The sequence below is a fragment of the Schistocerca gregaria genome, chromosome 3 (genome assembly GCF_023897955.1).
Source record: "Schistocerca gregaria isolate iqSchGreg1 chromosome 3, iqSchGreg1.2, whole genome shotgun sequence".
NCBI lineage: Eukaryota > Metazoa > Arthropoda > Insecta > Orthoptera > Acrididae > Schistocerca > Schistocerca gregaria.
This window is the reverse complement of record NC_064922.1, coordinates 754,595,216-754,622,576: the sequence shown is the minus strand read 5'-3', so window position 1 is coordinate 754,622,576 and position 27,361 is coordinate 754,595,216. Positions and strand designations below refer to the sequence as shown.

At 39.7% G+C, this 27,361-nt stretch overlaps 1 protein-coding gene across 4 annotated transcripts in view; it reads left to right on the top strand.

The window, feature by feature from the left end:
• LOC126353929 (uncharacterized protein C2orf42 homolog) overlaps nucleotides 1-27,361 on the top strand; it is a 250,331-nt gene that overhangs the window by 196,995 nt on the left and 25,975 nt on the right. For all 4 annotated transcript variants that reach the window (XM_050003187.1, XM_050003188.1, XM_050003190.1 and 1 more), the window contains one exon: nucleotides 16,082-16,212. In XM_050003187.1, the coding sequence (XP_049859144.1) occupies nucleotides 16,082-16,212 (131 nt within the window). The remainder of the gene's footprint in view (nucleotides 1-16,081; nucleotides 16,213-27,361) is intronic.

Here is a 27,361-nt window from a genome sequence, read left to right as displayed (position 1 = left end):
GTTTAAATGATGAAATTAACACATCTAGTTATACAAACAATATTTTTGACAAATTCAGTAATTATTTTGGAATTAATTAAGGGCTGACTTTGCTAATATGTTTTTGAATAGAGCCAAATAAACATGTAAATATTGCTAGTGGGTCTTATTCCAAATGTTTATAATTAATACACAATTTATATTTATTTATAAATCAACAAAAGAATCTAAGGCATGAAACAATTACTGATCTTCACCCTATAACAAAAGCTATCCACTAAGAATAGTCAAAATAAATTAGGAAACTAATTACATAAATAAAACTAAGCACAAAATTATATCTGATGGTATATTTCTTAAGACTGAGGGTCAACCTTTCTATTTTATGAAAATGCTTATTATACACAGGCATTTTAATGGTAATTAGGGAAAAATAAAAATAAAATGAATTTAAGGAGGGAGATGGCAAAACAAGAGAGGAAGCAAAAAGATCCCAGCTTGCTTCGTTACAAACACTGTTGTGAATGATACGGTGAGGGAGTAGACTCATGAGCCTCTTTTGTAATTGTGGCTCATTATCTTATGTTCCTGTTTCATATTTCCAGCTATTTAAATTAATAATCAAGCAAAAATAATAATTTTTTGGGGACTATAATAAAATTGGACGGATAGAAGATATATTCACCAGAGACAACAGGAGAAGGCACATATAAAAGTTAAGGAAATGTCCAAGCTTTTGGAGCCAGTGGCTTCTTCGTCTAGCAGAAGGATTAAAGGGAAAGGAAGAGGGATGAAGGAGAAGTATTGTTGAGGTTTAGGAAATTGTGAGTGTTATGGAAAAGTTCTGGGTGATTTTTCCGTAACTCTCCCCTTTTCCTAGAACTTGATAGTTCTTTTCCCTCATCTCTCTTCGTTCCCCTTTAATACTTTTGCCACGTGAAGGAGCTATTTACTCTGAAAGCTTGCACATTTCCTTAACTTTTATATGTGTTTTCTTGTGTTACCACTTTGAGAGAAGATTTTTCTTTCTATCCATTTATATTACATATTAATAATTTGATGCAGATGATAATCTTATCTTTTATCCAAGGAAATTCTCTGTTTAATTGAAATAAGCGAATTGTGCTTCTCAACATTACAGTGGCAGGATCTCCAGTACATGCCTTTGTACACAGATTGTTGTTAACCATCCCAATTTCACAGATTTTTTTATTATTTCAACTTTTTGTTGGACATTCAGCTATATTGCATAATTATTTATCAATGATTTATTGAGTTTCTGTGCAGTTCCACTCCAAATGAAAATAATGTCCAAGTACGTGAGGCCATATGTAAGTGAAGTCTTGAGTTGCCCTCTGAACATCATAAATATATACAAGGTGGAGATAACATGAATTTAAACAATGGGAAGTCAGTCCAGGTTGAAATATCAACAGTATTAGGAAAAGTATAGATCACTACTCACCCTAAAGATGACATGTTGAGTTGCTGGCAAGCACAACAAAAAGACCGTTAAACATCTATGTTCCAGCCAAAACCTTCTTTAGAAAAGAAAAACACACATTCACACATTATGCACACCTGACTGCTATTTCCAGCAGCTCTGATCAGAATGCATCTGTCTTGTTCAGTGAAGCAATTCAGAATGGGTCGGGGAAGGGGAAGGGCAAGGAGGAGAGAGAGAGATCGGGGTACAGGTGGGGGCAGAGGAGAGCACTATCAGGCAGAGCATGCAGAGACTAGATGGCGGCAGATTAAAACTGTCACGCACAGCGTCTGCAGGCAGTGGGGGAGAGAAGTTAAGGGAGAGAGGGGGAGGGGGAAGGGATGTACGTGCAGGAAAGGAGGGGAGCAGGTAAGGGGAAAAGACAGGCAGATATATTGCCAGAGAGTGGCACGCAATGTAGGTGATGGTAAGTGGATAGGGAAGAGGTGATAGAGCACTGGGTGGTTGAAACTGTTGGGTGGAGCGTGTGGAGACAGTAGATTATTGTAGGTTGAGGCCAGGATGATTTCAAGAAATTATAATGTGTTGTAAGGATAACTCCTGTTAGCACAGTTCAGATCCATATGTCCTGGGCAGCCACTGAAATCAAGCCTGTTATGTTCAGCTGCATGTTGTGCCACAGGGTGGCCTACTTTGTTCTTGGCCACAGTCTGGCAGTGTCCATTCATCCTGGCAGACAGCTGGTTGGTAGTCATACCAATATAAAAATCTGTGAAATGATTACAGCAGAGCTGATATAGAACACAGCTGCTTTTACAGGTTGTTATTAATGACGACTATGTGGCGGAAGGCCTCTTCCTATTATCTGACACCTCCACTTTCAACTATGCCAGAGTAATCCTCATCTCCGATATCCAGCATAACCTCGAGTCCCTGCTTAAAGCCTTAGGCCCTTCCCAGAACCACTCCACAAATCCATTTCCCTCTTCAACCCTAATGACACCCAGCACACTCACCTTCTACATGCTCCCCAAACTGCAGGAGCCCAACAATCCTGCTCATCCCGTTGTAGCTGGTTATAGGGCCCACACTGGAAGAATTTCAGCCCAATTAATTGCCCGGAATCTAGTCTCCAGTGCCAAAGATACCATTCACTTAATTCACCTACTCTACATCATTTCCAGATCTTTACCATCTCTTTCCCTACTCATCATTGTTGTTGTCACTTCCCTATACACCATCATCCTTCATGCTCTTGGTCTTGCCACTACTGAACACTACCTTTCCCAACATCCTTCAGACTCCAGATCCACTACCTCATTCCTCATACATCTTACTAACTTTATCCTAACAGACAGCTACTTCCCCTTTAAAGGGAAGGTATGCAAAGAAATCCACGGCACAGCCATGAACATTTGCATGGCAGCCTCCTACTCCTACCTGTTTATGGGTGATCAAGAGGAGAGCCTCCTAGCCTCCCCAAACCCCCCAAACTCTTGGTCTTGTTCAGATTCATTTGTGATATCTTTATGATGTGGACTCAGGGCCAAGACACCCTATTCCGATTCCTTCACAACATCAACACCTTCTCTCCTACCCACTACACCTAATCCTCCTCAACCCAGCATGCCACCTTTCTGGACATTGGCCTCCTCATCTCCGGTGGCTCCATCCACAACTCTGTCCACATTAAATCCACCAACCGCCAACAGTACCTGCATTTTGATAGTTTTCATACCTTTCACACCAGGCTCCCTTATAGCCTGGCCACTAGGGGATGGCTTATCTTCACTGACAAGAACTCCATTGTCCAGCACGCTGAAGGTATAACCAGGTGGTATCCCCCAAGATGTAGTTCTGCAAATAGAATACCAGTGACATGTCATTACACACCAATAATCCTCCCACAAACCATAAGAGCCAGCTGCAATGGAGTGTCCCCTTTGTCATCCAATACCACTCTTTATCGAAACAGCTGAACCAAATCCTCCATCAGGGATCGTTTATTATCATGCCCTAAAGTGGGGAACATCCTACCCGAAATCCTTCCCACCCCTCCTAAAGTGGTGTACCATAGCCAACTCAACCTCCACAACACCCTATTCCATCCCTACGCTACTCCCAATTCCAACCCCTTGCCCAAGGGTCATATCACTGTGGAAGACCCAGGTTCACAACCTGCACAATCCTCCCACCCACCACTTCCAATTCCAGTCCTGTTTCAGGCATATCCTACCTCATCAGAGACTGGGCCACCTGTGAAAGCAGCCACATCATATACCAGCACTACTGCAATCATTGCACAGCTTTTTGTATTGTTATGACTACCAACCAGCTGCTCACCAGGATGAACAGCCAGTGCCAAACTGTGTCCAAGAACTAAGTAGACCATCCTGTGTCACAACATGCAGCTGAACATAACCTACTAGATTTCAATGGATGCTTCACAACATTGGTCATCTCAATCCTCTCCTCCACCACCAGTTTTTCTGAACTGCGCAGGTAGAAATTGTCTTTAAACACATTCTCTGCTCTCAAAATTATACTGGCCTCAGCCTATGGTGTGACCTATTGTCCCCACACCCTCCACCCAACAGTTTCTGGCCCTTTTGTTCTAGCACCTCCTCCCTGTTCACATCCCCGTCACTCTCATTGTGTGCCAATCACTGCCAATGCATCGACTCATCTTTCTACACCCCTCTCCTTCCTCTTGCCCTCCACCTCACTGCATCATAGTCTTCTAATGCTGTCCCTGACAGTCTTCTCTTGCTGCCATCTAATTCCTCCATGTTCCGTCAGACAATGTTCTTCTCTCCACCCATCCTTATCCCTGCTATACCTCTACCTTCCATGTTCCATTTCAAACTGCTACTTTTGTTCAACTTGACAGTTGCATTATAGTTGGAGTTACCAGAGGTAGCAGTCATGTGTGCGAGAGATGTCCCTGCTTGTGTGAAGTTTGTGTTTTCTTTGGAGAAGACATTGACCAAAAGCTAAATTTTCAGCAACTCATTGTGTAATCATTATGGTGATTAACGTGTTATCCTTTCGCTAATATTGTAGATATTATAGATTTGATAGGTAACAGAAATAGAATGTCAGGCAGCTTATAAAACTTCTTTTAAGCAACTAAAAGGTCAGAAGAGAGGTTCGCAGACAGCTGAAGAAGTGTGTAATTCCACGTGTTCTAGATTGTGTCTGTTAATTATGTTGCTGTGGGCCTCATGATTACATCATTAAATAGTTGAGAGATGTCTTGTAGGTCAGGCCCAGTTAAGTGAGGTAGTCATCTGTGGGGAACAAAGGTAGTAGACAGGGAAACCAAAAGTTAGAGAAATCAACATTGATTGTGTGCCATATGTGTAATTTTTCTTTAACAAAGAGAGGAAACCACCAGTTTCTTTCCTTTATAATGTGTATTTGTTTCTTCTCAATGTTTGCATAAAAACTCTTATAGATTCTTCTGACCAAATTTATTTCTTATTATCACATAATTTTTATGAAATTCTGCAAATGAGAAAAAAACTTTTCATGTGTGTCCTCCTTTCTAGCAGATTTTTATTTCCACCCCCACCCCCCCCCCCCACCCCCTCTTCTGTCTTATTCTCTCGCCATCTGCAGTTCGCAATCCGGCCTCAGAAACCAGGGCAGTGGTCATATGTGTGTGATTTGTGCTTGCATGAATGTGTATGTTGTCTAATTCAGAAGAAGGCCTTCTGGCCAAAAGGTTGTTTAGCTGTCTTTTTGTTGTGCCTGTCTGTAAATCAACATCTCTGGTATATGGTATCAGTCTATCCTTCTCATAATATTAGTTCTCTGCAACTACTGCTGCAGATATGCTTGGAAGGAAAAAAAGTGATAGTATCTACGGGAATCCTTCCTGTTGCCAGGAAAAAAAGGGAGGAATGGGTCATACTACTGTGACCCATGTCATTATGGAGGCTGAGGAAACAGCAAGCTGAGGTATTAGCCAAGAAGGTGTGCAGCTGATGTAATGTTCAACCGTGTGCCATGCCCTTGCAGAGTGATTTATTGTTATTGGGAAAATAACAAGTGTGGGAAAAGAGGTTGTTGAAAGTTAGACATAGCTGAGTTGCTGTGGGTAATTACAGATATAGTTTGATATGACAATACAAGTAGTCAACTGTGGCCTTATAGTAGGAACAACCCCTGCATTTGCCTTAAGTAATTTATCTTTACCATGTGCAACCAAAATAAGGTTTTTCAGATGAGATAAGAGCTTTCATTCTACCTAATGCAAGGCTGTAGTTAAGCTGACGTAACTTGATCCCTGACAGCTGAAGTAGGCCTACCTCAATCAGTAACATAATGTGAACATCTGTATGGCAATGCCTCAGTGTTGTCACAGTTCTGTAGATGGCTGTGGTTTGTGCATGCAGCCTTTAGCACTTCACAGTTGAAAGTTGGCAACAGCACTACAAACTGTAAGGGATCTCAAAGCCCTTGTTGCCCTCCGCTGTTCAATTTCTACATCTAAATATGTTCTCCACAGGCCAACGTACTGTACGTGGCAGAGCATAACACTGCTATTCATTTCCTTTCCTGTTCTACTTGCAAATGGAGTGAGGGCAAAACGACTGTACGTATGCCTCATTTTCATCTATAGCCTGTTTAACACTCGCAACCGCATTTGGTTCATCTCTAGTGTACAATACTTTTCTTTATAGTGTAAGTTAATGTTTGTTTCTTGCAAATAATTTATTTAATAATTTATAAAGCTAGTACAATGCCAGTCATTACCTTATTAACATCAGTCACAGTATGCACATTATTTCATGTTGCAGAAAGCTAGTGCTGTACTCACTGTTCATTCATTTATCAACACCAATCACTGCATACATTATTTCAAATTGTAAAAAGCAAGTGCAACTCTATGCACTCTTTTCTCAACACCAGTCACTGCTCACTGTATACACTCGTTTCACTATGCACGTAGTGCCAATTTTTAACTTTTTTGCTGTGATTGTTGAAGATATGCTGTTGACACCAAACACAATAATAATAATAATAACAATAATAATAATAATAATAATAATATCCATTATCTACACTATGTTATCAAAAGTACCCAGACACCTGGCTGAAAATGACTTACAAGTTTGTGGCGCTCTTCATCGGTAATGCTGGAATTCAATATGGTGTTGGCCCACCCTTAGCCTAGATGACAGTTTCCACTCTCACAGGCATATGTTCAGTCAGGTGCTGGAAGGTTTCTTGGGCAATGGCAGCCCATTCTTCATGGAGTGCTGCACTGAGGAGAGGAATTGATGTCGGTCGATGAGGCCTGGCACGAAGTAGGCATTCCAAAACATCGAAAAGGTGTTCTATAGGACTCAGGTCAGGACTCTGTGCAGGCCAGTCCATTACAAGGATGTTATTGTCGTGTAACCACTGCGCCTCAGGCCATGCATTATGAACACGTGCTCGATTGTGCTGAAAGATGCAATCACCATCCCCAAATTACTCTTTAACAGTGGGAAGTAAGAAGGTGCTTAAAACATCAATGAAAGCCTGTGCTGTGATAGTGCCATGCAAAACAACAAGGGGTGCAAGCCCTCTCCATGAAAAACACGACCACACCATAACACCACCTCCTCCGAATTTTACTATTGGCACTACATACACTGGCAGATGACATTCACCGGGTATTTACCGTACCCACATCTTGCCATCGGATCGCCACACTGCATACCATGATTTGTTATTCCACACAATGTTTTTCCCCTGTTCAGTTGCCCAATGTTTATACTCCTTACACCAGGTGAGGCATTATTTGGCATTAACCAGCGTGATGGGTGGATTATGAGCTGCCGGTTGACTGTGAAATCCAAGTTTTCTCCTCCCGCCTAACTGTCATAGTACTTGCAGTGAATCCTGATGCAGTTTGGAATTCCTTTGTGATGGAATGGATAGATGTCTGCCTATTACACATAACACCTCTTCAACTGTTGGCGGTCTCTGTCAGTCAACAGACGACGTCGGCCTATACACTTTTGTGCTGTACGAGCCCCTTCAAGTTTCCACTTCACTATCAAATTGGAAACAATGGACCTAGGGATGTTTAGGAGTGTGGAAATCTCATGTAGAGACGTATGATACAAGTGACACCCAATCACCTAACCACGTTTGAATTCCATGAGTTCTGCGGAGCCCCCCATTCTGCTCTCTCACGATGTCTAATGACTACTGCACCTGCTGATATGGAGCAGCTGGCAGTAGGTGGCAGCACAATGCACCTAATATGAAAAATGTATGTTTTTGGAGGTTTCTGAATGCTTCAGATCACATAGTGTATATCATATCTACCAGAACCTGTTCTCCAACTGTTCTACCCCCTTTACACTTTTTTACCTGTTTCAGTGTCCCTGTCTTCCTTTCCTTCTTCTATTCGCTTCTTTCTCGTGTTGATCTCGTACATATCCCTTTTCTTTTCCATTTACTTATTTATAAATTTCTCTGTATATTTTTCATATTTTCTTTAATGTTCTACTACCCATCATGGTTTACTTACTATCTCAAATTTTGCTCTTTCTCGTTGGTTGCTGTTTGTCTTTTCTTGCTTCTCTCCCAGCTGATTTCCTAGTTTGTTCCTCTTATTACCCTGTCCCTCGTGAACATAGCTATGCTGTCACATGCCCTGTAGAGCTCTGTCTGAGCTCTTATTCCTCTCCCCTATTCCACTTCTACATCTAAGTACATACTACACTGTCCACCTTATGGTGCATGGCAGAGGGTACCTTGTACCACTACTAGTTACTTCTTTTCCTGTTCTGCTTGCAAACAGAGTGAAGGTGTCTATATGCCTCCATATGAGCTGCAGTTTCTCCTGTCTTGTCTATGCAGTCCTTACACGAAGTGTACACTTGCTGCAGTTGAATCATCCTTCAGTAAGTCGCAAATTCTGCATCTCTCAAGTTCTCTCAGTAGTATCTCTGGGTATTCCCATTTGAGCTCACAAAGCATCTCCACAATACTCATGTGTTGACTGAACCTGTTGGTAATAAATCCAACAATATGCCTGTAAATAGCTTCGATTTTCATTTAATTCTGAGTAGTGGAGATTCCATGAATGGATCATGCAAGTGTTCTAAATATGGTCTCCTTATAGATGAGCTCCACTTTCCTTAAATTCTCCTAATAAACCAAAATTGTCCATTCACCTTCCCTCCTACCATCCTTATATCCTCATTCCATTTCATATTTGGTTTGCAACATTGTGCATGAACATTTGATCAATGGGACTGTATCAAGCACAACACCATTAATAGTGTATTCAGACATTACATGATTTTTTCCTGCAATTCATTTGCATTGGCTTAAGTTTTTCTACATTTAGAGCAAGCTGTCATTCATTACCAAATAGAAATTGTGTCTAAATCATCCTGTGTCATTCTAGAATCACTTAACAATGGTACTTTCCCATATATTACAGCATCATCAGCAAACAGTCACAAATTGCTGTTCACTCAACAATGGTACTTTCCCATATATTACAGCATCATCAGCAAACAGTCACAAATTGCTGTTCACTCTTATGTGTCAATCCTGACAGTACCCTTGTCTCTGATGAACACTTGCTGTTGAGAACTAAGTACACTTAAAAACTCTTTGATCCACTTACATATCTGGAAACCTATTCTGTATTCTTGGATCTTTGTTAACTGTCTACTGTAGGGCACCATGTGAAAAGCTTTCTGTAAATATATGATTGTGGAATCTGCCTGTTTCCCATTATCTGTGGTTCACCGGATATCATGTGAGAAAAAGGCAAACTCAGTTTCTAATGAGCAATACTTTTATATCCTAGTAATTTGTAGACGGAATCTTTTCTGTCTCAAGGAAGTTTATTATATTCATATGTAGAATATTCTGAAGATTTAGTGCAGCAGTCTTGTGTTTAGGATATTCATCAGTAATTTTATGGACCCATTCTTTTACCCTTCTCATATATAGAGTCAGCTGCACATTTTTTCAGTCACTTGGAACTTCTTGCTAAGTGAGAGATTCACAGTGGAAGAAAGCTAAGTAAGAGGCCAATGCTATAGATTACTCTCTGTAAAACTGAATTGGGACTCCACCTGGATACGGAAACTTATTTGTTTTCAACTCTTTCAGTTGATTCTGTGTGCCAAGGATGCCTATTACACTAGTTAACAACTTTAAACTTTTTTTCTGCATCTGGTTTGTAAATGGGTGGATTTACCTAATTTTGGGATGCTGAATACACTGGTAAAATCAGTTTTTCTCTATGACATCACATTTCCTAGATACACAACAGAATAAAAAATGGTAATATCAAAAATTGATACAGTTAAGTCAAACAAAAAATACACATTCAAAACATTTGAAATCACTACTATTTTGTATGTATATATGGGTATGATGCCAATAAAAGGTCCAAATTAGTTCAGAAGATACCTGCTATCCAGTTACCCCACCCTGCAGTGCCCTTGTGGTCACGCATTGACAGTGCGCCATGTTTTATTGTCATGTCCCCATTTTAATCAATCTCATGTTGTCCTGTCTCTGCCATCTACCTTTTAGCTGATGACGCCCGAGCAGCTGCTCGTGTTCTTCGTTTTATTACTTTGACAGGCTTGTCCAAAGACATCTAACTCTTTTAATTATTTTATCTGCGTCTTTGTAAGAACTTTCTGGTGTTCCCCCTCCCCTGGGTTTTACCAGATTATATGAGCATTTACATTTGTGACTGGCCGCTAATGACCTTAGTAGTTGAGCGCCCTAACCCCCCCCCCCCCCCCCCCCCCCCCGCCACACACACACACACACACACACACACACACAAAAAAAAAAAGTTCATTAGCTATTTTCACCCTTAATTGTCTTTGGTTTTTGAAAAATCCTTGGTAACGGTGTTTCATGGTAAGAATGTCTTGGTGAAAGCATTCACTATGCTCATCGCTTACGGCTCCCAAATTTTCTGGCAAGAAATCAAGGTGAGAATGTAATAAGTGAATTTTAAGTGACGTTCTGCATCCCATGTTCTTATAGTTGTCCAACAAATCATTCACAGTGCTAACATAGTTTTTATCTTTTCTGTTACCCAAAAAGCCCCCTCACAGTTGCTTTTAAAGAAGACCAATCAGATAATTGGATATCTGTCAGTTTAATATCAAAGGTTGGATCTTTCAGCAATTTTATTATTTGTTGTCCAACAAATGTACCCTCTTTCCCCCACTTAATTTGGGAAACGTTTCTTTTAAGTGATTGACAGCCTCATCTTCTTCATCCAGAGCTTTTACAGAGTTCTTGATAAGGCCCAACTTGATGTGAAGGGGAGGAAAATGATTTTATTGTGCCCAACCAATGGGGTATTGTTCACATTTATGGTTCCAGGAACATATGACTTCCTTATAGGCCATTACTAGATCGTATACTGGTTCTTGTTGTCACGGCCATCCCAAAGGCACAAAAAGCAGCAGTATTTCATGAATCCATCCTGTAAACCTGTAAGGAGTGCAACAGCTTTAAAATCACAGCAAAGCTGCCTTTCATGATCCTTATATTTGATTGCCTCTAGCAGCAAAGCCATGGTTTCATAAGTTCCTTTCATGTCTGCTGCATAAGTCGAAGGTACCAATGGAAATGCATTGCCATTATGCTGTAGTACTGCTGTCAAGCTGGTTTTACTGGAGTCAATAAATAGTCACCACTCCTGTGGATTATGTTGTACACCTAGCTGCATCATCAGACCATTGACATTTCTACATACACACATTGAATTCTGCATATCGAAATACTGAGCGAAGGAAGTACCTCTTGATCTGAAACAGGAAAGTTTTGTCCCTAGAGCTACTAGATTGTGAACCAAATCGTTCAATTCCTTTTTATTAAAGAGCTGAGGTGAAGTGTCATAATATTGAGGGCAGTACTCTTCTGTATGTTCGATACTTTCTGATTCACTTGACATGGTGTCTGGTTCCATAGCTTTCAAGTTACAGACAGGAACAGGCAACACCTCATCGTGGGGCACAGACAAATGCACTGAAGATACATTTGGATAGTTTATTTTATGTCTAGTTTTGCTTGAATGTCTTGAAATATCTGTAAGACAGTAGTAACAGTCTGAATGATGGTCATTAGGCTCACACCACAACATCGGAGTTGCGAATGGCATGGCTCACCATTTATCTTCCAACCACTCGGTTAAGGTTGTAGTACAGGTTATGCAGGCAATATGGGGTGCCACATTTTTATCTTGATCACCAACAGGAAAATCAAAATACAATTTATATGAGTTCTAAACCATATCAGTGATTGGTTTTCTTTGGACTATGCTCTCCTGTGCAAATCAAAAACAAACAATTAAACATCAAAAAGAAGAACAGCAAAAAGTGAAATACCAAATACAAAAAGAAAAAACCTTTAAAAACTCAAAAATGGTGCATCCTAGAACATTTTGAAAGGTATATTTGGATTCTACACACCAAAATACATACTAGTTGATGCATCACATCCCAGATGTGTTGTTATGTCCTCCATACAGGACTTTATGTGATGGTCAAACAACAGTGTATTTGGATGGTACTTCTATGTGAATGGTTTCTTAAACACGAAATTTAGAAATTTAGCCTTCCTTTTGCTGTCTTATATTGTAACACCAAACTGGTTGATGAGAGACGGGATAGAATCCTGGGTCCCGCTCAGTTATTTTATGTAGGATAAATATTTTCTTGGGTTCTTGGCAATATCTGTCACTAAAGTATGACAGTGGAAGTTGCTGTATACTTCGTGCCTTGATCTTTTTATAGGCATAGAAATTTCTAGCAATGTTTGCCTGTTAACATTTCCACATTCCTTTTCAAACTCAGAGTGTAACATTCTCTGCTTCCTCAGCATTTTCTAAATTTTATGACTGAACCATGGTGGGTTTTTTCCATCTTTAATCCACTTATTTGACACATACTTCTCCAGAGTCCAAATTACAGTCAGTTTAAACTTTGTCCCTAATTCCTCTATGTTCATTGTACGGGAACTATATTACGTCCATATGTCCATTCATTCTCTAAACAGGATGCAAGCAACTCCTAAAGTACTTTTTCCACTGTAAAACATACTCTACTATCCATCTTAATGGATTTATTATCTTGAGCAACCATTGTCATTATGGTGTATCGTGATCACTAGGGCCCGGATTTTTCTGAACTGTAGGGTGAATTTTAGAACAATTTATACGCAAATCTAGGCATTTTACTGTCATAAAATGTATTTTGATTGTGCATATAAAGTCATATATCAACAAATTTTAATAATAGGTCATATAGCACCTAACTTTTAGTATAATAGGTCTGATTTCTGTCAACTTTTGCCAAAAATGCATATACCGTTTTTCTCTTATCCTATGGGACACATGAATAAGAAAATGAATATGTTGCTCACGAGACAATATGTAACATGCTATTATGAAAGATAAACAGGTAAATTAGTACACAGCTTTATTTCTCAGGACTGTAGCAGAAAATTGGTGTACCACAACAGTCATTTTGCAAACAAAAAACATTGTTGCACAGAGTCGACAATACGCCCTCAGAGCCAACAAAGGCGGCTTATGCCGTAATAATCATGCCAGTTGCACAGGTGTTCCCAGTAACCTGTTTGAATACAGCCTTTGCCTTGTTCAACATGTCTAAAGCAAAGTGCTCCGACAGCGTGAAGTTGCGAGAATATGTTCGAGACTTTGGAGAGAAGTTCTTTAGTACTGATGGGAAAATATTATTTTGTAAAGTGTGTGAAATTAAAGTTAGTGCAGAAAAGCGCTTTAATGTGCAACAACATTGTAATACTGCTAAACACAGCAGCTGTGTGAAAGTAAGTGCTGAAAATAACAGCAGGCAAACACTGTTAACTGAACATACAGGTCAATTGTCAACCTTGCAATCATTCTGCAAGGATTTGTGTGAGATGATGGTGTCCTGCAGCACCCCATTGGAAAAGCTGAAGAATCCACGCTTCAGACGGTTCTTGGAGAAGTACACAACACATCCAGTTCCAGATGAATCTACACTGAGAAAGAACTATTTATCTGTAAGCTACAATGATGTGCTCAACAAAATACGAATTACTATTGCTAAGCAAAAGATCTGGCTATCGATAGATGAAACTACGGATATTAGTGGGTGATATATTGCAAATTTTGTTGTTGGTGTTCCGCAAGTTGATGGCCCTGGAGATATGTTCCTACTAATGTGTGAAGCTCTTGATAGAGTAAACAATTCAATGATTGCCATTTTGTTTGACAACTCTCTGAAGCTACGGTGGCCAGATGGTGTGAAAAGAGACAGCATTTTGCTGCTTGTAACAGATGGTGCTTCATATATGGCTAAAGCAGCCAAAGGGCTTCAGATTCTCTACCCCAGTATGATGTACGCCACTTGCCTTGCACATGCGTTGCACGGAGTTGTCAAAGAAGTGTGATCAAATTATCCTGACATGGACAAATTAATTTCCTGTGGCAAGAAAATCTATGTGAAGGCTCCACTATGGGTGCAGAAATATAAGAAACAAGCACCTTCAACGCCTCTCCCACCTAAACCTGTTCTTACACGATTGGGTTCTTGGCTTAATGCTGCTGAGTATTACTGCACCAACTACACCCAAATAAAGACAATCTTCTGTGAGCTTGATAGCGATGAATCAAGTGCTATCAAAATTGTGAAAAGATACATTGTCTCGAAACTTGGCATACATCAACACCAACTTTTCAGTGATATCAAAAGCCATCAAATGACTGGAAGCTGTTGGCACTCAGCTATGTGAGGCTCTGAGTATTGTGCAACATTTGCAGAGTGAGTTGGGTTAAGCTCATGGTCATGTGGCTGACAAAGTGAAAACCAAATTGCAAAGTGTTCTCCAACAGAATCCTGGATATTTAACACTGTGCAAAATAGTGACAGTCTTTCAGGGAATGCCGCAACATTTGAAGATATTGAAACAAAGGTGAACTCCAGTGACCTGGCGGCCTTCAAATATGCTCCAGTGACGTCTTGTGAATTGGAGAGGAGCTTTTCCAGGTACAAAAGTATCCTCAGTGACAACCATAGATCTTTGACGGTGGAAAACCTGAAATTGCACCTTGTGATCCAGTGCAACTTTGCAGATACTATGTAGAAACAAAAACATTGTTTTACTGTTTTGATAGAAGATCTTTTTACTGTACTTTGTGTTTAGAAAATAAAACATTCAGACTTTCAAAAAATAGGTGCAAATTAGCCACAAACCCTATGCTAAGAAAGAACTATACTTATAATATTTTGAGAAGTGAATTTTGTATTACTTTATGGTGAATAAAAAATTAAATGAACAAACAAGAATGCTTTAAATAAACTTCTATTAAGTCATATCTTATTTTTTAAGGTCATATTTATGTAAGTTTTAGGTCATAAATGCTTGCATATTTCACTGTTTTTTTAGGTAATTAAAATCCGGGCCCTAGTGATCACTAATCCGTGTCTATGCTGATATAGTGCCGTTCCCCCTCCCATTGTTTTTCTCCTGCTGTGTCCCATACCTTTTTTGTCCTGTCTCACAGTTTTATTCAGCTCATCTCTCCCATTGACCTTCTTTCCCAGCTTCTCACTGATTTTTCTTTGCTCCTCTCTATCCTTGCTCTTCTTCCCCTCTGCCATTTCTCATCTCCCTATTTATTAATTCTCTTTTCCCCAACTATCACTTATCTTTCCTCCACCTCCTGCTTCTCTTGCCCTTCCTCCTGTTTCTCTTCTTGTTTTCTTATACTACTTTGTACCACCTTCCCATCCCCACCATTAATGACCTTCAATGCCCTTCATCCTAGGATGTCTTTTGCACATCTTCTGAAGCCGAACTTAATTTTGTGTGTGTGTGTGTGTATGCGATTACACTGTGAAGTGATCTGATGCCAGGGCATCGATGTGCAGGGGCAAAGCCACCCACACCCTGCCTCTTAGGACAGTCATGTGTTTTGCTTTCAAGAATTTTATTTAGAAGTCTGTATTACACAGAATTTGAACAAGGTCAGATCTGGAACTGCTTTATGGCTACTTACAAGTTGCCATTCATCTTCCAAAATATTAAAAATATTCCATACCTACAGGTCTAGCCCTGCCCACCCCCATCCTTCCTCCCCCCACCCTCAGCCACACTACAAACTATTGTATAGGTGCCCTTGATTTGATGAATACATCTTTTTTTTCCCATTGTGAGGCCATCTTCAGTTGTACTTAGCTATATGCCAGACTTTCTAAAGTATTACTAGCTATACTGTTGCTTGTTTGTATACTGGTGACAGGCCTGGTTTACTGGTGCCCAGGTACAATTTGTTTCAGAAAGTCTCAGAAATGTGTAATAGTTTGAGGTTAGGAACTGCATGTGAAAAACAGGCGGGTAGAAGCTGTGAGCTATTTTAAGACAACTCATTTGGTAAACTGATGCCCATGAAAGGCACACAGAATTACCAGGTGAGTCATCTAATGAATTGGTATTTTGTGTCCTAAATGCTCTTTAGCCCAGGGTACAGGACAAGATATAAAATGCTGAGATAAAATAACTGACTGAATAATGTCTTTGAAGAACTAGTTACTCATGAAAGACAAATTTGAACTTGTTGATTTTGTTGGGGCTCTTGTTTTGTTACAGATCATATTGATGAAACAACAACAAGCTTCTCATTTACTCAATGGTTGGCATCAGTGACAGAAAGAATAAATCAAACAATGCATTTCCAGTTTGATGGAAGACCAGATCCACTTGTTTTTCATATACCACAGGCAAGTATTTTACATAAATAAATTTTGTTAACAACTATTTGTTACTAGGGCTACAAGTAAATGACATGCCCAATTTCCTAATTCCTTAACTTTCAAAAGAAAAAGAAGGGAGGTTAGGAGTTCAGCGTTTGATCAACATGTCATTAAATGAAGCAGCTGTTGTTTTATCAAAGGAACCATTCCAACATCTACTGTAAATAACTTTCAAAAATCACAAAATATCACTATCTAGATTTGAACTGAACTGCTCCTCAATGTGACTCCAGTGTTTTAACCCTTTGTGATCATACACATCCCACCCAGTGCTGCAAAGGGTAGCCGTGCTGTCTGAGGCACCTTGCCATGGTTCGTGCGGCTTCCCCTGTTAGTGGCTTGAGACCTCCCTTGGGCATGGGTATTGGTGTTGTCATTAGCATAAGTTAGTTTAAGTTAGATTAAGTAGTGTGTAAGCCTAGGGACTGATGACCTCAGCAGTTTGGTCCCATAGGAGCTTACTACCATCCCATCCAGTAACAGGTCATGATTTTCCAGTCATATGGTCCATTCTGTTTACCCTGTAACTTACGCAGCTAAAATCTTTGTTACATGGAACGGGCACCTCAGGGATGTTGAGTCACCTTACTGACCTTTCTTTCACCACTGTTATCAGTAATACCAGATCACCCATCCATCAGGGCAGGCTCCATAATGACAGAAAAAGTGCAAGTGGTGAGTGAACTTATAAATAAGTGATCCAGAGTGAAGAAATTAACATTGGAATAAGTGATAATAGTAAACCATGACTTGAGTTGTAAAAACAATGAAGAAAAGTATGACTAACAGGGTACAGGTGGCTAGAAAAAAATGTGTGGCAGTGAGAATATAATTACTGCGTCAAAATTTACTGTTCAAAGAAATAACACTCACATTAATGAGTACCCCATAATAGAAAACACCATTGCAGTTTTCACATTTGCTTTTATGGCAATTTCTGCAGAAAATGACAAAACAAATCAACTGATATGCTTCATAAAAGTTTGCTGATTGTTTATTAAAGAAATACTATGTGTATATTGACAGACGAAACGTGATTATAAAGGAACTGAATACATTTCTGGCACTGATTCTCAAAATGGCTATAAATCCAAAGTCCATTGTGAAATAGTACTTTTCAAATTTTTAACTGGATTACACAGTTTTATTTGAATCTCTTTTCATGTCCTAGAACCATACACAGCCTTTGAATATTGTATGTGAACCCGCCATAAGATACTGACAGTCATGTGACCAAAGTACAAAATTTTGTGCTATACTTAAACAGAAAACTGTTGAAAGATATTACAGTGCCTTGTGATCTCACTTTAAATGATTAGCACAGTACTTTTCATACAACACATCATCTTCCAAATGTTCAATCACAAAAACCAGAGTTTCCATTCATGACACAAATTGTACACCACATGTTTGAAGAAATGTTGCAGAATTGTTATGGCATATGTTTCCATACATGCACAGATTGTTTTTACATGAATATCGTTTTGGAAGATGAATGGCAAAAGGAAAGGATCTGCTTGATAGGAACTGTACAAAGAAGTAGGGTTGGCACACCAGAAATAAAGAAATAAAACAATAGCGAAATAAGATTATGCACATGGTACCTTTGAAAATGATATACCTTATACACGCGAATAATCCACACATATTTTTTCTCCAATTTCAGGGCAAAAAAACTGGTTATGCAGACTGATTTTAATAACGTTAGTACAGCTCTGCCTCCAACAATAGATCATGTTGTAGTGTAACATTATTGTGACCTCAGTCTGTAACGCATCAGTAACATGTTAGAATTTAAGTATTAACCACATACAAAATTGCTAAGTATGGCGGCAAGTTCTTATCACTCATCATGTGAGTGAGGGCTGTATTCAGTACTGGTGGAAAAACAAAAAGCGGCTTCGAGAAACGAATGGTAATCACCGGGCATTTCAGAGCCAGAAAGTGAAGCATTCAGATCTTGAAAAAAAGACCCTATGATTATGTAGACGAGAAGTGACGGTATGGATAAATGATAACTTGTGAAATGTGCCAACTCATCGCATTGGCTTTAACCAAAGAACTAAGCATCACGAGCTTCAAAGCTAGCAGGGACTGGCTATTAACCCTTTAACTGCTCTGGACGTGTTAACACACGTGCTTTGTACCTGTCCCTGAGTGCTCTGAACATGTTTAAGTGCTCCACCGGTCCCTCTATCTGGTACTCTGAAGGTGTCTACATGTAAACACTTTCAGAGCACACAGGAACAGGTACAAAGCACGCACGTTAACACGTCCAGAGCAGTTAAAGGGTTAAGATCTTTCAGTCGAAATGGATTAGGCTTCTGAAAGAAAACTACAAGTACTCTATGGCTTCCAGGCAATTACGAGCAAAAAGTAATGCATTTTTATTGCTACATGACAAATTTCCACCACAGACATTCCTATATATTACCCCAAATTGGTAACAAGAGCAAATGCCAGTCTTTTTTGAGATGATGGTTGACAACACCATGAACAGGATAGGAGAATCCACCATTGCGACATGAACTGGTGACAATGAGAACCAAAGGTGTGGAGTGGTGTGTGTAACTGGCGATAGACAAAAACTTTCATCGTACATGATATTTAAAAAGGAAAGCTATTCCAAAAACATCACTGAAAGGCATATTAGTGCGAGCGAACCTGAAATGGTGGATGGACAATGATCTTGTGGTTGACTGGATTATGCATGTTTGGCAATATTGGCCTGGTGCATTACTGAATTTAAGTAACATATTGCTCCTGGACAGCTTCCGTGGACACACAGCTGAGGAAGTGCAAGGAAAACTGGCTGGGTCATTATTGCTGGAGGCCTAACTTCTGACCTGCAACCAATAGATGAGTGTGTAAATCAGCCATTCAAAGCTGTATTTAAACAGCAACATGTGCAATGGATAGCCGATGAAAACCACAAGTTGGCACGAAGTGTAAAAATCAAATGGCCAGATTCGTTCTAGATTTGTGACTAGGTGAAGTGTGCATGGTATCAAAATCTACAACCACTAGTCAACAAATCCTTCAAAAAATGTGGTATCATAAACTCACTGGACAGAACCAAGGACAACGATGTATGGCAAGATGATGATGACAACAGTGATTCTTTTGCTAGGGATGATGAATAGGACCATTATGTTAGAATATTTTTTTGCAAATAAAATAAAAATTAAAGCCAGTATTTTTCCTTAAAATTGGGATGCAAGAGTTATTCATCTGCATAGATTATTCACATACACTCCTGGAAATGGAAAAAAGAACACATTGACACCGGTGTGTCAGACCCACCATACTTGCTCCGGACACTGCGAGAGGGCTGTACAAGCAATGATCACACGCACGGCACAGCGGACACACCAGGAACCGCGGTGTTGGCCGTCGAATGGCGCTAGCTGCGCAGCATTTGTGCACCGCCGCCGTCAGTGTCAGCCAGTTTGCCGTGGCATACGGAGCTCCTTCTCAGTCTTTAACACTGGTAGCATGCCGCGACAGCGTGGACGTGAACCGTATGTGCAGTTGACGGACTTTGAGCGAGGGCGTATAGTGGGCATGCGGGAGGCCGGGTGGACGTACTGCCGAATTGCTCAACACGTGGGGCGTGAGGTCTCCACAGTACATCGATGTTGTCGCCAGTGGTCAGCGGAAGGTGCACGTGCCCGTCAACCTGGGACCGGACCGCAGGGACGCACGGATGCACGCCAAGACCGTAGGATCCTACGCAGTGCCGTAGGGGACCGCACCACCACTTCCCAGCAAATTAGGGACACTGTTGCTCCTGGGGTATCGGCGAGGACCATTCGCAACCGTCTCCATGAAGCTGGGCTATGGTCCCGCACACCGTTAGGCCGTCTTCCGCTCATGCCCCAACATCGTGCAGCCCGCCTCCAGTGGTGTCGCGACAGGCGTGAATGGATGGACGAATGGAGACGTGTCGTCTTCAGCGATGAGAGTCGCTTCTGCCTTGGTGCCAATGATGGTCGTATGCGTGTTTGGCGCCGTGCAGGTGAGCACCACAATCAGGACTGCATACGACCGAGGCACACAGGGCCAACACCCGGCATCATGGTGTGGGGAGCAATCTCCTACACTGGCCGTACACCTCTGGTGATCGTCGAGGGGACACTGAATAGTGCACGGTACATCCAAACCATCATCGAACCCATCGTTCTACCATTCCTAGACCGGCAAGGGAACTTGCTGTTCCAACAGGACAATGCACGTCTGCATGTATCCCGTGCCACCCAACGTGCTCTAGAAGGTGTAAGTCAACTACCCTGGCCAGCAAGATCTCTGGATCTGTCCCATTGAGCATGTTTGGGACTGGATGAAGCGTCGTCTCACGCGGTCTGCACGTCCAGCACGAACGCTGGTCCAACTGAGGTGCCAGGTGGAAATGGCATGGCAAGCCGTTCCACAGGACTACATCCAGCATCTCTACGATCGTCTCCATGGGAGAATAGCAGCCTGCATTGCTGCGAAAGGTGGATATACACTGTACTAGTGCCGACATTGTGCATGCTCTATTGCCTGTGTCTATGTGCCTGTGGTTCTGTCAGTGTGATCATGTGACGTATCTGACCCCAGGAATGTGTCAATAAATTTTCCCCTTCCTGGGACAATGAATTCACAGTGTTCTTATTTCAATTTCCAGGAGTGTATATATGGTAGTACAGATACAAGCATGGCAGGATGAGTTACAGATACTGATGTTAAGCACATGATGCAGTGTTATCCAGGAACAGGTGTAGCAGAGGAAATGGTGTGGACGTGTAACAAGTGAAACACCTACAGTAGTCACAACATATATAAAAAGAATGGGTGTTTTGGGCAGAGCTGATGTGGCATTGTCAGAAAGTCATTGCACCTGTGACGAAAATTATTTTTCTGGCTGCTTGAAATGTCTATAGTAAACATTTTTATAGTGTGCAAGGAAGGACAAAAGGAAAAAGCAACTAAACCTGTTAAAATATCTAGTACAGGCATATGAAATGGAACGCCAAGTGAAAAGAAAACATATGCATACGAAAGACAAAACTTTAGCCTTCTGACCCTTTAGCAGCATGTCATACTATGCAGTTGTGCAAACATTATGTATCTTAAGTGAAAAACATAAGAAACCCTTGCGTATACGTGAATGGTTTCATATGGTAGAGATTGTTGCTCACCGTCAAGAGGAAAACTGTAGGAGCAGAGAGAATGAATCACTATCTCATTTTACTCCGTGTTCTGTATGTTCTTTCTGTATGAATGAAAATATATATTGAGATTCTTTAGTGCACTCTTAAAGCTTTTATTTGTTACAAACTAAACTATAGTAATAGTAATAATAATAATAATAATAATAATAATAATAATAATAATAATAATAATAATAAACCCCGTGGAGGCCCGGGAAAAGAATAGGCCTCCGGTATGTTCTGCCAGTCGTAAAAGGCGACGAAAAGAGCAAACCACTAATAGGGCTAAACCCCCTTTTAGTGTGATTAGTTGGTTCAGGACAGAACTAATGAAGCCTTGGACAAGCGCTGTCATGGTCGGGGACGACGCTTGAACCCTATGCCCGTCCACAATGGTAACGACACTGCTAGCCACTCGGCAAATGATTTACATCCAAATAGAGGTGTTTTGCAGGATATGCTTCCTGCAACCACTCTTGAAGGAAAACAAAGGCAAAGGATGAGATGGCCAGATGAAGTTAACCGACACCTCATGTTCTGTTATTACCAAGCAACAAACTTGGGAACTAACGCAACTGGATACAGATCACAAGTATACACAACATTTATTACCAGATACCCAGGATTAACATTTTTAACAGAACAACAACTAGCTGATCAGATCCGTGTAATAATAATAAATAACAGGATACCCCAGTCAGGATTAGAAAACATCAAACAACAAGTACAACAAATACTGGAACAAAATAATATGCAATCAGAAGAAGAAGAAAATCCAGTAATGGACTCAAACATCCCAGAGCAAACAAACAAAGAACAACACTCATCAATTAAACAATCAGAGGAAAACGAAATCTTAAAACAGCCACCAGAACAAGCACAAATAGAACACAAAGTGACACACATGTTAGATATAGAAGAAAAATTTCAGTTGACATATATAGACTACAAAGACACAAATACAGACATTAGACCATTCTTGCATAGACCACCAAATAACCCACAAGTTGAAACAACAATAACAACTATCAACACAGTCATAAACAACACAATAAATGAAAACACAACTATGGAAGAGTTACAACTACTGGTTTGTGTAGGAGCACTCACGACACTAAATATACACACTAGGCAGAGATCAGAACCAACCAACACACAGACGAAACCCACAAAACCAGCATGGCATCACAGGCTACAGATCAGAAAAGAAAAACTGAGAAAAGACATTGGACAGCTAACACAATTTATAAGAAATGAAATATCAGACAAAAAACGAAAAATGTTAGGCAAAATCTCACAGCAAGAAGCGATAGAGAAATTAGATGAAAAGAAGCAGAAATTACAAGCATTGGCCAAACGACTTAGAAGATACAAAAAAAGTGAAAATAGAAGGAAACAAAACCAAATATTCAACACAAATGAAAAGAAATTTCACCAGACAATAGATAACACACACATTAAAATAGACAATCCACCAAACATAACAGACATGGAAACCTTTGGAGCAACATATGGTCAAACCCGGTACAACATAATAGACGTGCACGGTGGATACAAGCAGAAACACATACAAGATAATACCACAAATGCCTGAAGTGATAATTTTGCAGCATGAAGCCACCCGAGCAATTAATTCTACGCACAATTGGAAAGCCCCTGGAAAAGATAAAATAGCAGATTTCTGGCTAAAGAAATTCACCTCAACACATTCACATCTAACTAAATTATTTAACAATTACATTGCAGACCCATACACATCCCCTGATACACTTACACATGGAATAAATTATCTGAAACATAAAGATCAAGCTGACACAGCAAACCCAGCAAAATATCATCCCATAACATGCCTACCAACAATATACAAAATATTAACTTCAGTCATTACACAGAAATTAATGACACATGCAACACAGAACAAAATTATGAATGAAGAACAAAAAGGCTGCTGCAAAGGAGCATGTGGATGTAAAGAGCAACTGATGATAGATACAGAGCTAAAACTAAACAAAGGTCACTACACTAAATATACATTGATTACAAAAAAGTTTTTGATAGTGTACCCCACTCATGGTTGCTACACATACTGGAAATATACAAAGTAGATCCTAAATTGATACAGTTCCTAAACATAGTAATGAAAAATTGGAAAACCACACTTAATATCCAAACAAATTCAATTAATATCACATCACAGCCAATACAGATTAAGCATGGAATATACCAAGGAGACTCATTAAGTGCTTTCTGGTTCTGCCTTGCTCTGAACCCACTATCCAACATGCTAAATAATACAAATTATGGATACAATATTACTGGAAGATACCAACACAAAATCACACATTTGCTATACATGGATGATCTAAAACTACTGGCAGCAACAAATAAATAACTCAACCAATTACTAAAGATAACAGAAGTATTCAGCAGTGATATAAATATGGCTTTTGGAACAGACAAATGTAAGAAAAATAGCATATTCAAGGGAAAACACACTAAACTAAAAGATTACATATTGGATAACCACAACGGCTCCATAGAAATGATGGAAGAAACAGATGCCTATAAATATCTAGGATACAGACAAAAAATAGGAATAGATAATACAAATATTAAAGAAGAACTAAAGGAAAAATATAGTCAAAGACTAACAAAAATACTGAAAACAGAATTGACAGCAAGAAACAAGACAAAAGCTATAAATACTTATGCTATACCAATATTGACCTTCTCATTTGGAGTAGTGAAATGGAGTAACACAGACCTAGAAGTGCTCAATACACTTACACGATCACAATGCCACAAATACAGAATACATCACATACATTCAGCAACAGAAAGATTCACATTAAGCAGAAAGGAAGGGGGAAGGGGATTTATCAATATAAAAAACCTACATTATGGCTAGGTAGACAATTTAAGAAAATTCTTTATAGAACGAGCAGAAACTAGCAAAATACACAAAGCAATCACTCATATAAATACATCGGCTACACCACTACAATTTCATAACCACCTCTACAACCCTTTAGATCACATAACATCAACAGATACGAAGAAAGTAAATTGGAAAAAGAAAACACTACATGGCAAGCACACGTATAATCCAACACAGCCACACATCGATGAAGACGCGTCCAACACATGGCTAAGAAAAGGCAGTATATACAGTGAGACGGAAGGATTCATGATTGCATTACATGATCAAACAATAAACACCAGATATTACAGCAAGCATATTATTAAAGATCCCAATACCACATCAGATAAATGCAGACTTTGCAAACAACAAATAGAAACAGTAGATCACATCACAAGTGGATGTACAATACTATCAAATGCAGAATACCCCAGAAGACATGACAATGTAGCAAAAATAATACATCAGCATCTTGCCTTACAACATAAACTTATAAAACAACACGTTCCCACATACAAGTATGCACCACAAAATGTACTGGAGGATGATGGATACAAATTATACTGGAACAGAACCATTATAACAGATAAAACGACACCACATTTCAAACCTGACGTCATACTCACCAATAAAAAGAAGAAATTAACACAACTAATTGAAATATCCATACCCAGTACAACAAATATACAGAAGAAAACAGGAGAAAAAATTGAAAAATACATCCAACTGGCTGAGTAAGTCAAGGACATGTGACATCAGGATAAAGTTGACATTATACCAATCATACTATCAACTACAGGAGTCATACCACACAATATCCACCAGTACATCAACTCAATACAGCTACATCCAAATGTATATATACAACTACAGAAATCTGTAATTATTGATACATGTTCAATTACCCGAAAGTTCCTAAATGCAAAGTAACATATACCGTACAGTTAAAAGGAAGTCACGCTTGATCAAGGTCCACGTCACTGTCCCTTTTTGACCAGACATAACGCCTGAGAAAAGAAAGAACAACAATAATAATAATAATAAAATATTTTAGTCTCACTCAGAGCAGCTGATGTATGTAGTCATTGTTTTCATAATATAATGTTATACATAAGTATTACTTTTATATGATATGATAGGTTATGAGGATCAAGAAACATATTAATCGTAGCATTCTTCAGCTGCTTACTTTTTTACTGCTTAATTATTTAAAGTGCAGTGTTATTGCAGCTGGGAAGTTGGATATTTTTTTCTGGGGCTGTCTGTTTCACATTTTCCACCGAATTTCACATTTTCCACCCAGTAAACAGATTTTTTGTCTGAAAGTGACACTGAGAGACATCATTCCAAACTCAGTGTAAAGCTCACTTACACAAGTCAAAGCCACCCATTTTGTATACATCACCGGAAATAAAAATTTTCAGGAAGTGTACTATATCCAGAAAGATATACATTTATGTTTACTTAACTCGAACACTTTTGCATATTCTATCATGTCTTGACTATTGCAAATCCTGGCCACAAATGCTATCACAGAATTTCAGTAAATGTTCCACACTGCGATTCTCTGTTAACTGTAAAAGTTTACTATGGGTTAAAAAGATCTCTCACAATGCAGCTTTCAGAATTCCTTGACAAATTACAGCGTCAAAGTGCCTCAAATTCGAGAGAACACAACCACTCAGTTCTTACCTCAGAAATCTTGGGTAGTATAATACAGGAATTTCTTTAAACTTTTAAGCATCTGGAGTTATATCTCAACTGATAAGTGGCCCACTTTTTGCTGTGCAATTGCTATAATTACCCAGATACATTGTCAAAACTGCCACAAACAAATTATTGCCTCTGGAGCTCAACTAGAAATGACTCGAGTCTTAACAACATGTCTCAAGGATGTGCTGCCTTCTGTGAAAGCAAGTAAAGCTGTTGCCATAATTTGTGCTGGGCCCAAGTAAGTGCAAGTATTTTGACACACACTAGTTTACTGTACAATATAGAGACTTGGTAAATAATTTCTCCAATATGTGACCCCTCAATATCATAAATTCCTTGTATTATTTTACTAGAATGAGTCCTTAGCAAGCGATGTCTCAGTTCAAAACTAATCCTCAAACATTACTTGGGAGATTCATGAATCTTATGAGCAACAATTCATGATTCTGTTTGCCATGACCTGATAAAATGTATACAAAAAAAAGTAGTGACATTTTACAACATGCTGCTAGAGTACAAATAATGTAGTTTCTGATCACTTTTTATAGGATTGAGACATTATAATTGCTATTGCTGCACCGCCAACGTCTCTTAATTTCAGTATGGTCTGTCCTGGATGATCCTTTCATTGCATATCTCTTTTTCACAGTTATCGGTATTGTGTAAATCAAGCTGTTCCAGTTTGAGTGCCACCGGCAGGCAGCCAGGTGCCCACAGACAGCCAGCTTCCCACGAGCACATGTGGGCCGTGAAGGGCAAACACCTGATGTGCAGCTAGTTGTGCAATTGGGCTGTAGCACATGTGATTGACTGCAATGGCCTAGTGCGCGTGGGGAGGGGTGGCCAAGTGGCTCACCCATGTACAGAATGTCTGCAATATGGCTGCATGGTGGATAGTGTACACACACCTGTGTATGCTTATGGGCAAGCTGATGGGCACCTCTAAAACACCTGTACCTGATAGGAAAGCATTGGAAGATCTTGGACTAAATTATTTGTCTTTAATTTTTCCTCAAGTCCTATATACTGTCACTGTTATATTCACATCTTACTATTGATTTTGAACCACCTCTTGCAATATAATTGAGTGAGGAGACACAGTGACAAAGTACGGGACTTGAATTCTTGAGCAGCAGGGTTGAAATACCAGTCAGGACATACTGATTTAAGTTTTGTGATGGAGCATTAAAAAAAAAAAAAAACACGTAGCTAAATTTCTTCCTCGTTTGTATTCAGCTCCATCTCTAATGAAGCCGATGCCAATAAGAGAAAAAGGAAAAGTGCTTGATTA